General features: G+C 44.7%; 1 protein-coding gene across 1 annotated transcript; it reads right to left on the minus strand.

Moving 5' to 3' along the window:
- Positions 1-6,269: 6,269 nt before the first annotated feature.
- LOC139567892 (autotransporter adhesin BpaC-like) lies at positions 6,270-9,027 on the minus strand. Its single transcript, XM_071389495.1, has 3 exons — positions 8,871-9,027; positions 8,720-8,778; positions 6,270-8,612 (listed from the first exon to the last, which is right to left on the minus strand). Exons 1-3 carry the CDS (start codon positions 8,906-8,908, stop codon positions 6,823-6,825), a joined length of 1,887 nt encoding a protein of 628 aa, XP_071245596.1. The 5' UTR covers positions 8,909-9,027; the 3' UTR covers positions 6,270-6,822.
- Between the last annotated feature and the right edge of the window lie 4,243 nt (positions 9,028-13,270).

A 13,270-nucleotide genomic window follows, 5' to 3' on the forward strand; every position in this document is an offset into this window, starting at 1 on the left:
TTCTCATACTACGCAGTTAGATTAATAATTGGTTAAGAAAAATGTACAAGGCTGAAGACAGTCTATACAGAATATATTTGTTAATTGATAGGTTAAACCGTTCCAGGCCTCGTAAAAATCAAATACACTGGATCCATTCTATAGGAGCCTGAGGTACAATAAATGGATGAGGAGGAATGGGCTACAGGTGAAGAGTATTGAGGCACGTCAATGTAAAAGGCCCCATCAAAATCCTGTTGCAGCCCATTCAAAACGTTCTAGCTTCGTCTCAATCCACTGCATCCACCTGTCGCCTGCATCCACCTGTACACCTGGGCCAGAGCTCCTGACCTAGCTGGTCCTTGAGCATTTCATAGTCACCACTCCCCCTGTTGATGAAGAGCAGGATGTGCCCCTTCACCTCTGACTGGTACAGACCCACTGCTGTCTGTGTGAGAGAGAAAGAGAAAAATAAAAAGAGAGAGAGCGAGTGACGAAGAGAAAGACAGAGGTGTGGGAAATTGATATCAAAATAGGCATGTGACAGTACATTAACTGTCTGTAGGTATAGTCTGGTTATATGACTGAACATGAAAGGCTAATAATACAAAGATGTGATGCCAAGGTGTAGTTTTAACAAGTAACAAGTTGCAGTTTTAACAAGTGTAAATTTGCTGTCCAGGTATTTGTAATGCGAGTCAAGCAGGTGATTTCTGATGGAAATTTTGGACGGTTGCTTCTGCCGAGTCATTGTGGACGGTTGCTTCTGCTGAAGAGGCATGCGAGCCCGCTCCTTTTGTTGCTGGGACATAGGAGCAGGTTCCTTTTAATGAAGTGTGGAGAATATATCTATAATTTAACAAAGACAAAAAACAAAGACAAAAAGTTCAAAATAGTAAAATTCCAGAATTTGAAGTCATTGGAACTATACAAAAGCTGTTTTTTTTCAACTTAATTAGTTTGTGTATAACAAACAGCTTTAGGTGTAGGATAACAGGTTGTCCCTCCAATGAATAGATCAATTGAAGGTCAGCATTCTCATAATATGCAGTTAGTGAATGATTTCAGCAACAGTACTTGGTTTAGAAAAATGTAGATGTTCAAAGACGATCTGTTGCGTGTAGAGAATATTTCAGTTAATTGACATATTCCCAACCAATTGTGTTTTTTGTTCGTTTCTTGAGTTGTTTGGAACTTATTTTTTTTACTTATTTTGTACATAATGTTGCCGCTACCATCTCTCATGACCAAAAATAACTTCTGGACATCAGAACTGCGATTACTCACCACGGACTGGCAGAATCCTTTTTTTTTCTTTAACAAATCCGACAAGCCCGACGTGAATGACATACTGCTTTTCCGGGAACAGGCCCAGATCCCCGTGATTTGTGTGAAGAGAAGGTGGAGAAAAAGTGGCCAGAGGCTGGTCTGCCTTCTGAGAATTAGTAGGCGATCGAATAAACCCCCACTTCCTTCCATTCTGCTAGCAAACGTGCAGTCTTTGTAAAGTAAAATAGATGACCTACGCGGAAGATTAAACAACCAACGGGACATTCAAAACTGTAATATCTTATGCTTTACGGAGTCGTGGCTGAACGACGACATTATCAACATACAGCTGGCTATCCGGCAGGATAGAACAGCGGCGTCAGGTAAGACAAGGGGCGGTGGACTATATATTTTTGTAAATAACAACTGGTGCACGATATCTAAGGAAGTCTCGAGCTATTGCCCTCCTGAGGTAGAATATCTCACGATAAGCTGTAGACCACACTATCTACCTAGAGAGTTTTCATCTGTATTTTTTGTAGCTGTCTACATACCAACACGGACTGAGGCTGGCACTAAGACCGCATTGAATGAACTGTATTCTGCCATAAGCAAACAGGAAAACGCTCACCTGGAGATGGCGCACCTAGTAGCCGGGGACTTGAATGCAGGGAAACTTAAATCCATCTTACCAAATTTCTATCAGCATGTTAAATGTGCAACCAGAGGGAAAGAAACTCTGGACCACCTTTACTCCACACACAGAGACGCATACAAAACTCTCCCTCACCCGCCATTTGGCAAATCTGACCATAATTCTATCCTCCTGATTCCTGCTTACAAGCAAAAATTTAAGCAGGACACACCAGTGACATGATCAATAAAAAAGTGGTCAGATGAAGCAGCTGCTAAGCTACCGGACTGTTTTACTAGCACAGACTGGAATATGTTCCGGAATTCCTCCAATGACATTGAGGAGTACACCACGTCTGTCATTGGCTACATCAATAAGTGCATCAATGACGTCATCCCCACAGTGATCGTACGCACATACCCCAACCAGAAGCCATGGACTACAGGCAACATCTGCACTGAGCTAAAGGCTAGAGGTGCCGCTTTCAAGGAGCGGGACGCTAACCCGGAAGCTTATAATAAATCCCGCTATGCCCTCCGACAAACCATCAAACAGGCAAAGCATCAATACAGGACTAAGATCAAATCGTAGTACACCGGCTCTGACGCTCGTCGGATGTGGCAGGGCTTGCAAACCTTTACAGACTATAAAGGGAAACACAGCCGAGAGCTGCCCAGTGACACGAGTCTACCAGATGAGCTAAACTACTTCTATGCTCGCTTCGAGGCAAATAACACTGAAACACGCATGAGAGCAAAAGCTGTTCAGGAAGACTGTGTGATCACGCTCTCTGCAGCCGATGAGTAAGACCTTTAAACAGGTCAACATTCACAAGATCGCAGGGCTTGACGGATTACCAGGACATGTACTGCAAGCAGGTGCTGACCAGCTGGCAAGTGTCTTCACTGACATTTTCAACCTCTCCCTGTCCGTAATACCAACATGTTTAAAGCAGACCACCATAGTCCCTGTGCTCAAGAACACTAAGGTAACCTGCCTAAATGACTACCGACCCGTAGCACTTACGTCTGTAGCTATGAAGTGCTTTGAAAGGCAGGTCATGGCTCACATCAACACCATTATCCCAGAAACCCTAGACCCACTCCAATTTGCATACCGCCCTAACAGATCCACAGATGATGCAATTTTATTGCACTCCACACTGCCCTTTCCCACCTGGACAAAAGAACACCCATGTGAGAATGCTATTCTTTGACTACAGCTCAGCGTTCAACACCATAGTGCCCTCTAAACTCATCAATAAGCTAAGGACCCTGGGACTAAACACTTCCCTCTGCAACTGGATCCTGGACTTCCTGACTGGCTGCCCGCAGGTGGTAAGGGTAGGTAACAACACATCCACCACACTGATCCTCAACACAGGGGGCCATCAGGGGTGCGTGCCCAGTCCCCTCCTGTACTCCCTGTTCACTCATGACTGCATGGCCAGGCACGACTCCAACACCATCATTAAGTTTGTCGACGACACAACAGTGGTAGGCCTGACCACCGACAACGGCGAGACAGCCTATAGGGAGGAGGTCAGAGACCATGCCATGTGGTGCAAGGACAACAACCATTCCCTCAACGTGATCAAGACAAAGGAGATGATTGTGGACTACAGGAAAGAGAGGACCGAGCATTCCCCTATTCTCATCGACGGGGCTGTACTGGAGCAGGTTGAGAGCTTCAAGTTCCTTGGTGTCCAAATCACCAACAAACTAACATGGTCCAAGCACACCAAGACAGTCGTGAAGCGGGCACGACAAAACCTATTCCCCCTCAGGAGACTGAAAAGATTTGGCATGGGTCCTCATATTCTCAAAATGTTCTACAGCTGCACCATCGAGAGTATCCTGACTGGTTGCATCACTGCCCGGTATGGCAACTGCTCAGCCTCCAACTGCAAGGCACTACAGAGGGTAGCGTGAACGGCCTAGTACATCACTGGGGCCAAGCTTCCTGCCATCCAGGGCCTCTATACCAGGCGGTGTCAGTTGTGTCAGGCCTTAAAAATTGTCAAAGACTCCAGCCACCCTAGTCATAGACTGTTTTCTCTGCTACCGCATGGCAAGCGGTACCGGAGCGCCAACTCTAGGTCCAAGAGGCTTTTAAACAGCGTCTACCCCCAAGGCATAAGATCCAGAACATCTAATCAAACGGCTACCCAGACTATTTGCATCCCCCCCTTTACACCGCTGCTACTTTCTATGGTTATCATCTATGCATAGTCACTTTAATAACTCCACCTACATGTACATATTACCTCAACTAACCGGTGCACCTGCACATTGACTCTGTACCCCCCTGTATATAGTCTCGCTATTGTTATTTTACTGCTGCTCTTTAATTACTTGTTACTTTTATTTCTTATTCTTATTCATATTTGTTTTTAACTGCATTGTTGTTTAGGGGCTCGTAAGTAAGTGTTTCACTGTAAGGTCTACACCTGTATTCGGTGCAATTGACTAATAAAATTTGATTTGATTCCTACCTATAACTACATCTAAAGTATGAACATACTGTATGAGTAAGGTCTGACATTTCCCCACTGGACATTGACCATGTTAACATGAGCACAGCAGTCTGGATTGTAGCTCATATCCCACATACGGTCTTATTCGGGATGAGCTCTTTACATGCATTTTGATATCCCGCTCATGAGTATCCCTGTATCCATGAATAAACAGAATATTCCTCATTTAAGTGTATGGGTTAAATGGAATAGTAACTGAAATATGGACACTGACGGCAGGACTATGCACGCGAGAGGGTAGCTCCAGGTCATCTATAAATCTATGCTAGGTTAAGCTCCGCCTTATCTCAGCTCAATGGTCACGATAACAACACCCACCCGTAGCACACGCTCCAGCAGGTATATCTCACTGGTCGTCCCCAAAGCCAACACCTACTTTGGCCGCCTTTCCTTCCAGTTCTCTGCTGCCAATGACTGGAATGAATTGCAAAAATCGCTGAAGTTGGAGACCTATATTTCCCTCACTAACTTTAAACATCAGCTATCTGAGCAGCTTACCGATCGCTGCAGCTGTTCACAGCCCATCTGTAAATAGCCCATCCAATCTACCTACCGCATCCCCATATTGTTTATATTTACTTTTCTGCACACCAGTATTTCTACTTGCACATCCTCATCTGCTCATCTATCACTCCAGTGTTAATTTGCTAGAGTGGGGTAACATCTCACAGCAAGAACTGGCAAATCTGGTACAGTCCATGAGGAGATGCACTGCAGTACTTAATGCAGCAGGTGGCCACACCAGATTCTGACTGTTACTTTTGATTTTGTCTCCCCCTTTGTTCAGGGACACATAATTCCATTTCTGTTAGTCATGTCTATGGAACTTGTTCAGTTTGTCTCAGTTGTAGAATCTTATGTTCATACAAATATTTACACGTTAAGTTTGCTGAAAATAAACAGGTGACAGTGAGAGGAAGTTTCTTTTTTGCAGAGTTTATTAACTTCAGTTGCAGTGAAATGATAAAAATGTATCTTTACATTGTCTTGGGAACAGGAGTGGATATATATTTCTATCAGCGTCTCAGGGAAAATGCGAATGGACGTGTAATGTGCAAGCAGACAGCATTTCAACCACATAAAATACACACCCAAGACTAACTGAAGTAACAATTCTCAGCTTTCCATTTCCTTAAAATCTGTCAGAATTACATTTGGCACAGGACCAATGTTTCCACTGTGTTCTAGCATGCTACCTGGTCCTTAATTTTACCTGTTAAGATTACTAATGCATTCATTCTATCAACGTAAGACATTTGTGAGCACTACTTTAGTCTTCTGAGGCAACAAGTTATGACAGAAGAGAAGCTGCATGTATGAAACTATAGTTGACAAATGGCCTACCTAATGTAAGCAGAAACCTGTCTAAATTAGGGGTGAAAGTAGCCATTAAGCTCAGTTATGGTGGATCAAACTGAGCAGGTAGCCCACTTTAAATTGATTTGTTTGAGAGTCAGACAACCATGAGATACGAAACGGAGCCTGTGCATACCACAAAAACAGAATTCAGAGGTTTACATGCCACAGTAGCCCATCTCCGGGGTACAAGCTTTCTCAGGTTTTTGTAAAACAGGATTTGATGTTTACATGTCAACACAAAATAAATACTTCAGTATCCCGAGTAACGGAATATTGATGTAAACGTGGTCAGTGGCTTTAACGTAGATCCAATCTTGGGATTTGTCAACCAGCAGCAAAGATACAAATAAATTATATATTTGAAATCCAAAAGATTAGGAACTGTGAACCACATTCCCTTTTACTACAAATTGCAATGGCAACTAACACTGTTCTCAACCAGCAAGCCAAAGGTAGACATTAAACACAGTATTTCAAAACACAAGGAGGCACTTTTAAAGGTACAATATTTTATTGTTTTACAAGTAATGCAGGGTAGCATGAGCAGCAGCAACTCTCTGTCCGACGCAAAAGCATACAGTGGAAGCTTAAAGTGTCAGCAACAACTCAGAATTGTTATCCAAAGGATGAATCTACCATTGCAATTCTGTTGATAGATGATTAGTACAAAGGATTTCAAAATCAGAACGCAGTTCAGATGACTGTAAAAAAATTTACATGACATTGCATCCCAGTAGCTGTTCCCTTGTGGTGGGGTTCCTTTAGCAGGTTGTCAGTTTTTAGCAGGTGGGGATATGCTTGGTTCAGAGATGCCAACGTCACTACGGTCCTTGAGAGCATCTCCGCTATCAAAAAGGTATAACCTCCCCAGTGGTGTGGCAGGTTTGGGAGTAGACAGTTTTGCCATTCTCATACACCGATTTGTAACTATATTGGGATGAGAATTGGCTGTTCAAAGATGCTGCCTTGAACGCTGCTGGAGCTGACACATTGGGTGCTTTCATTGTCACCGTCAGACCCAAAATCCTGAGAAACATCACTGCTGCTAAAATCCATGTTGCTTGAGGAGTTGGCCCTCCTGTTCAAGGCCTGTGGCTCCTGCCGAGGCAAGGTGGCCTGTGGCTCCTGCCGAGGCAAGGTGGCCTGTGGCTCCTGCCGAGGCAAGGGCGCCTGTGGCTCCTGCCGAGGCAAGGGCGCCTGTGGCTCCTGCCGAGGCAAGGGCGCCTGTGGCTCCTGCCGAGGCAAGGGCGCCTGTGGCTCCTGCCGAGGCAAGGGCGCCTGTGGCTCCTGCCGAGGCAAGGGCGCCTGTGGCTCCTGCCGAGGCAAGGGCGCCTGTGGCTCCTGCCGAGGCAAGGGCGCCTGTGGCTCCTGCCGAGGCAAGGGCGCCTGTGGCTCCTGCCGAGGCAAGGGCGCCTGTGGCTCCTGCCGAGGCAAGGGCGCCTGTGGCTCCTGCCGAGGCAAGGGCGCCTGTGGCTCCTGCCGAGGCAAGGGCGCCTGTGGCTCCTGCCGAGGCAAGGGCCCCTGTGGCTCCTGCCGAGGCAAGGGCACCTGTGGCTCCTGCCGAGGCTTTTGAACCAGATTCCGCACTTGATGAGGCAAAGTGGCCGGTTGCTTCACCTAAGGTATTTGGGCTAGTCGTGGCGCTTGATGAAGCACTGTGGCCAATTGCTTCAGCTACGGTATTTGGGCCAGTCGTGACACTTGCTGAGGCATTATGGGTTGCTGCTTCTGCTGAGGAACGGGAGTCGGATACTTCACCCAAGGCATTTGTGCCAATCGTGAATTTTGATGAAGCATTGTGGCCAGTTGCTTCCCCTAAGGTATTTGGGCCAGTCGTGACACTTGCTGAGGCATTGTGGGTGGCTGCTTCCGAGGCATTACGGGTGGCCGCTTGCGTGGCACTGTGTCCAGTTGCTTCCGCTGCCGAGGCATGGTGGCCAGTTGCTTCCGAGGCACTGTGGCCATTTGCTTCACCTAAGGTATTTGGGCCAGTCCTGACGCTTGTTGAAGCATTGTGGCCAGTTGCTTCACCTAAGGTATTTGGGCCAGTCGTGACGCTTGCTGAGGCATTATGAGTGGCCGCTTCCGAGGCATTACGGGTGGCCGCTTGCGTGGCACTGTGTCTAGTTGCTTCCGCTGCCGAGGCACCGTGGCCAGCTGCTTCACCTAAGGTATTTGGGCCAGTCGTAGCGCTTGATGAAGCATTGTGGCCAGTTGCTTCAGCTAAGGTATTTGGGCCAGTCGTGACACTAGCTGAGGCATTGTGGGTGGCTGCTTCCGAGGCATTACGGGTGGCCGCTTGCGTGGCACTGTGTCCAGTTGCTTCCGCTGCCGAGGCATGGTGGCCAATTGCTTCCGAGGCACTGTGGCCATTTGCTTCACCTAAGGTATTTGAGCCAGTCGTGAGGCTTGTTGTAGCATTGTAGCCAGTTGCTTCACCTAAGGTATTTGGGCCAGTCGTGACGCTTGCTGAGGCATTATGGGTTGCCGCTTGCGCGGCACTGTGTCCAGTTGCTTCCGCTGCCGAGGCACTGTGGCCAGCTGCTTCACCTAAGGTATTTGGGCCAGTCGTGGCGCTTGATGAAGCATTGTGGCACGTTGCTTCAGCTAAGGTATTTGGGCCAGTTGTGATGCTTGCTGAGGCATTGTGGGTGACTGCTTCTGCTGCTGAGGCACGGGATCCGGTTGCTCCACCTAAGGTATTTGCGCCAGTCGTGACGCTTGCTGAGGCATTACGGGTGGCTGCTTCACCTGCCGAGGCACGGGAGCCGGTAGCTTCCGCTGCATTGTGGCCAGTTCTTTTTAATTGATTTTGGGGAATATATCTATAATTACCTACAAAAGAAAAGAAAAAGTTTCAAATCGTAAAATGCCAGCATTTGAAGTTCTGCCATTTATACAGTGTTACTTTTACTGAATTAAATGTGCAGAACAAAACATACCTTTAGGTGGAGGATAACAGGTTATCCCTCCAATTAGCAGGCAACAAATCCAAGAAATTCTAAATAAAAATAAAAACATCCTAGTCAGTTAAATACACCTACCTGTAAAACATGGAAGACAAGGGAAACAAACTAGAGCCATACAACTTACCTCAAAGACATTTCAAAACTCACTGCCATTATTCTCATCAAAACCTCAGTATTCAGAACTAATAGTAGCCAGAAGCCTTACCAGGAGATCCCTGATATTGTATCTGATTGTCTTTTTTGCTGCGCCTTACAAAGGAATCCTAGACCCTTCTAATCTGGCTGGTTAATTAGGTACACCTGCAAGCCACTGAACATAATTTCCATTGGTCCAATTTCCCAATTGAGATTAGGTTCGCTTGATTTCATTCAGCTGGTGTGCTGGAGGGTTTGCGCATCATGGACAAATCCAATGGTTTTAAAGAGTGAACTCTACCTACCCATTGCACTGTGTGAGCTTAATCAAGTGCACCTTTATTTCATGCTAATTAAGATCCTGCCAGGGGCTTTTGCAGGTGCAACCTCAGTGGTCCGGTAGAAGTGTGTTGTGCAAAGATATATTTTAGATTTTTCAAAGTAGCCTCACTTTGCCTTGATTACAGATTTGCACACTCTTGGCATTCTCTCAACCAGCTTCATCTGGAATGATTTTCCAACAGTCTTGAAGGAGTTCCCACATTTGCTGAGCACTTGTTGGCTGCTTTTCCTTCACTCTATGGTCCAACTCATGCCAAACCATCTCAATTGGGTTGAGGTCGGGTGATTATGGAGGCCAGGTCATCTGATGCAGCACTCCATCACTCTCCTTCTTGGTCAAATAGACCTTACACAGTCTGGAGGTGTGTTGGGTCATTGTCCTATTGAAAAACAAACGATAGTCCCACTAAGCGCAAACCAGATGGGATGGCGTATAGCTACAGAATGTTGTGGTAGCCAGTGTACCTTGAATTCTAAATATATCACAGACCGTGTCACCAGCAAAGCACCCCCACACCATTACACCTCATCCTCCATGCTTCATGGTGGAAACCAGACATGCGGAGATCATCCGTTCACCTACGGGGGTTGGTCTTGTTTTGGTTACTACATGATTCCATATGTGACTCACCACCTGGATTCGGTCTTATGTAGTAAAATGTGAAATGGTGTTTTTTTACATCTGCTAAAAGTAGAGACTCAGAGCTACAAAATGGTATATCATACACAGCATTTGAGGAACAATGGGAAAGTACTTCTGCTTTGAAAGTTGATCAACATTTAATCTCACTTTTGAGAAAATCCCCTTTGAATGTTTTGGTATCTAGTTTAGAGCTCTTCTTTGTCTACACCCATTCAGCATCGTTCACACCCTCTTAATAAGCTTTAGCCCCACCCATCTTGTTTCGCTTTCAGAGCACACACTTGACGCTCTGGCCGATGATTTGTTTACCTCTGGGTAACATGAAAACAGCCTAACCAGTTCTGCTGAAAACAATTTCATGACGCTTTCTTGCAGACGTTTACTGACACCGGCCATATTCAACGGGTGTTGTACACACGTCACGTAGCGTTAGCTAACGAGCCAGCCAGCTAACGTTAGCTAGTTAAACAACAATGAACAAAGTGGCAACAATGCCACAGTGCTGGGAGCTAACCAACCAGGTCCAATGTTAGCTAGCTAACATTAGGCTCTAACTAGACAAGCAAACGGCTCTGGGAAACAAATAATAACGTCAGCTAGGGAACCAGCCAGCTAACAGTACACTTTAGCTTGAAATGAAACCACTTTGTCAAAATTAGAAATGTGTCATATCTGAAAATGTAGTTAGCTAATGCTAGACTATAAACATGCATCATGGACGCGTCTCCCTGTCAGGAATGCCATACCACGGTTGCACGGTTTGAAGATGTAATCCGGAGACAGGTGTTTTCTCCATCTCTTTAGCTATCATACTCCAATTCCACTGAAAACGGAGAGCAACACTTATGCAGCTCCACTATACAAAACATTTTTTTTTAAAGCGGCGTTCGACGGTATTACCAAAAAAGACTGACGAGCACAAATAGACAGACAACTTCAATATGGCAGACCAATCCGAACTCCTCTCTCTGCATGTCCAGCCCACTCATTATCTCAGACAATCATGGCTAGTGAGAAGTTTGCTTACTTTTACTGTGGCTTAACCAGCAAGGCTCATAATTTAACAATTGTATTTGTATTTACAGATGGCATACATGTTTGTTATTAAGGCACATGAATGTTCGCAAGTTCGAGAAGGATATTCTGCCAAGAAACGCATTTTGATTTTTACGTTCAAACGGCTCTCCTGTGAAGTTGTGACTTGCGACATACGCCTAGTTTCCTGAATCGGGTCACATATGTGTTATTTCATAGTTTTGATGTCTTCACTATTATTCTACAATGTAGAAAATAGTAAAAATAAAGAAAACCCTTGAATGAGTAGGTGTGTCCAAATTTGAGTGCTACTGCATGGTAGACAAGAGATTGTCTGACAACACAGAATTTACATATTTTACATAAAAGCAGACCATTGAATGCATATACAATTTCGTCACGTGTCATGAGTCTTTAGCCAAACAGGCAGTCGACTACAGCAGGCAAATGTGTTCATTTGTGTCAATGTTTGTGAATGAGTTCCATGTGACACATTATGCTAGCTAAGCTTCCCTGCTAGTTCCTTGCCGGCTTCATCATTGGAACTGGATGGATCCATTTAAGGTCTGAGTTCTCATACTATGTAGTTAGATGATTTCACCAAACAAATCTTGGTTTAGAAAAATGTACTTGTTCTTATTTTTTTTATTTTACCTTTATTTAACCAGTTAGGTCAGTTGAGAACAAGTTCTCATTTACAACTGCGACCTGGCCAAGATAAAGCAAAGCAGTGCGACAAAAACAACCACACAGATACACATGGGATAAACAAACGTACATTCAACACAATAGAAAATCTGTATACAGTGTGTGCAAATTAAGTAAGGAGGTACGGCAATAAATAGGCCAATAGTGGCAAAGTAGTTAAAATTTAGCAATTTACACTGGAGTGATATATGTCCAGATGAGGATGTGCAAGTTGAAATACTGGTGTGCAAAAGAGCAGAAAAACAAAAACAAATATGGGGATGAGGTAGGTAGTTGGTTGGATGGGCTATTTACAGATGGGCTGTGTACAGCTGCAGCGATCGGTAAGCTGCTCTGACAGCTGACGCTTAAAGTTAGTGAGAGAGACATAAGTCTCCAACTTCAGTGATTTTTGCAATTCGTTCCAGTCATTGGTAGCAGAGAACTGGAAGGAAAGGTGGCCAAAGCAGGTGTTGGCTTTGGGGATGACCAGTGAAATATACCTGCTGGAGCGCGTGCTAGTGGTAGGTGTTGCTATGGTGACCAGTGAGTTGAGATAAGGCGGAGCTATACCTAGCAAAGACTTATAGATGACCTGGAGCCAGTGGGTTTGGCGACGAATATGTAGCGAGGACCAGCCAACGAGAGCATACAGGTCTCAGTGGTGGGTAGTATATGGGGCTTTGGTGACAAAACGGATGGCACTGTGATAGACTGCATCCAATTTGCTGAGTAGAGTGTTGGAGGCTATTTTGTAAATGACATCACCGAAGTCAAGGATCGGTAGGATAGTCAGTTTTACGAGGGTATGCTTGGCAGCATGAGTGAAGGAGGCTTTGTTGACATTCTGTTGTCTGTTTGGGAATATCTTTGTGTATTGATAGGTTAAACCGTTCCAGGCATTGTAAAAATCAAGTACACTGAATCCATTTTTTAAGACCCTGTGGTACGATAAATGGACTTGCAGGAGGAATGAGCTATAGGTTAAAAATCTATTGACGCTCATGTGAATCAATAAAGGAAACAACAAAAAAATTATAAATTTAAGCTATAAATTCTATCCATCTTCTTACAAAAGCATTTGTGACGTCTGAACGGTTTGGCCTACAAACTATTATGACCAATATGGAAAGGGGAGACTCACGAACATGGTTCCGTTTTGCTCTACGACCCCAACAAGTTTCACAGACTCATCTGAAGGTAACCCATACAAACTAATGGAAGTATGGAGGTAGTTGTACCAACATACATAAAGGGTTAAATATGTGCCATCACCTAGATATTGGACATACGTCAAAACTTTGCCATTTATAAAAAGGTGTTATTCAATGTGTTTCTGTGGGCTATAGTAGCAAAGGCAAAATTCTATATTGCGATTAAATGTTGATACCTAAAGTGTCCCAAAAATTCATACAGCTAATTGATCATGGTTTGAACGTTTAAAAGATGTTAGCTTAGTACTCTGCCTAAGGCTCAGACTGACATTGAAGAATAAGTCTGGATTGTCAACACAGTGTACATATGTCAAGTAGTCCAAAAGTTTTGGGTGACATCTTATGCTAGCTAAACTTCCATGATAGTGCCTACCAGCTTCCTCTTTGGAACTTAATGGACCCATTTAAGGGCTGAATTCTCATACTACGCAGTTAGATTAATAATTGGTTAAGAAAAATGTACAAGGC

This window comes from Salvelinus alpinus, chromosome 2 (assembly GCF_045679555.1).
Source record: "Salvelinus alpinus chromosome 2, SLU_Salpinus.1, whole genome shotgun sequence".
In the NCBI taxonomy this organism is placed as follows: domain Eukaryota; kingdom Metazoa; phylum Chordata; class Actinopteri; order Salmoniformes; family Salmonidae; genus Salvelinus; species Salvelinus alpinus.

Coding starts and splice junctions, on each gene's coding strand:
- LOC139567892 (XM_071389495.1), bottom strand. CDS start 8,908: ATGAGAATAATGGCAGTGAGTTTTGAAATGTCTTTGAG. Junction 8,779..8,870: donor AGTTTTGAAATGTCTTTGAG/GTAAGTTGTATG, acceptor ATTTTTATTTAG/AATTTCTTGGATTTGTTGCC. Junction 8,613..8,719: donor CTGTTATCCTCCACCTAAAG/GTATGTTTTGTT, acceptor TTTCTTTTGTAG/GTAATTATAGATATATTCCC.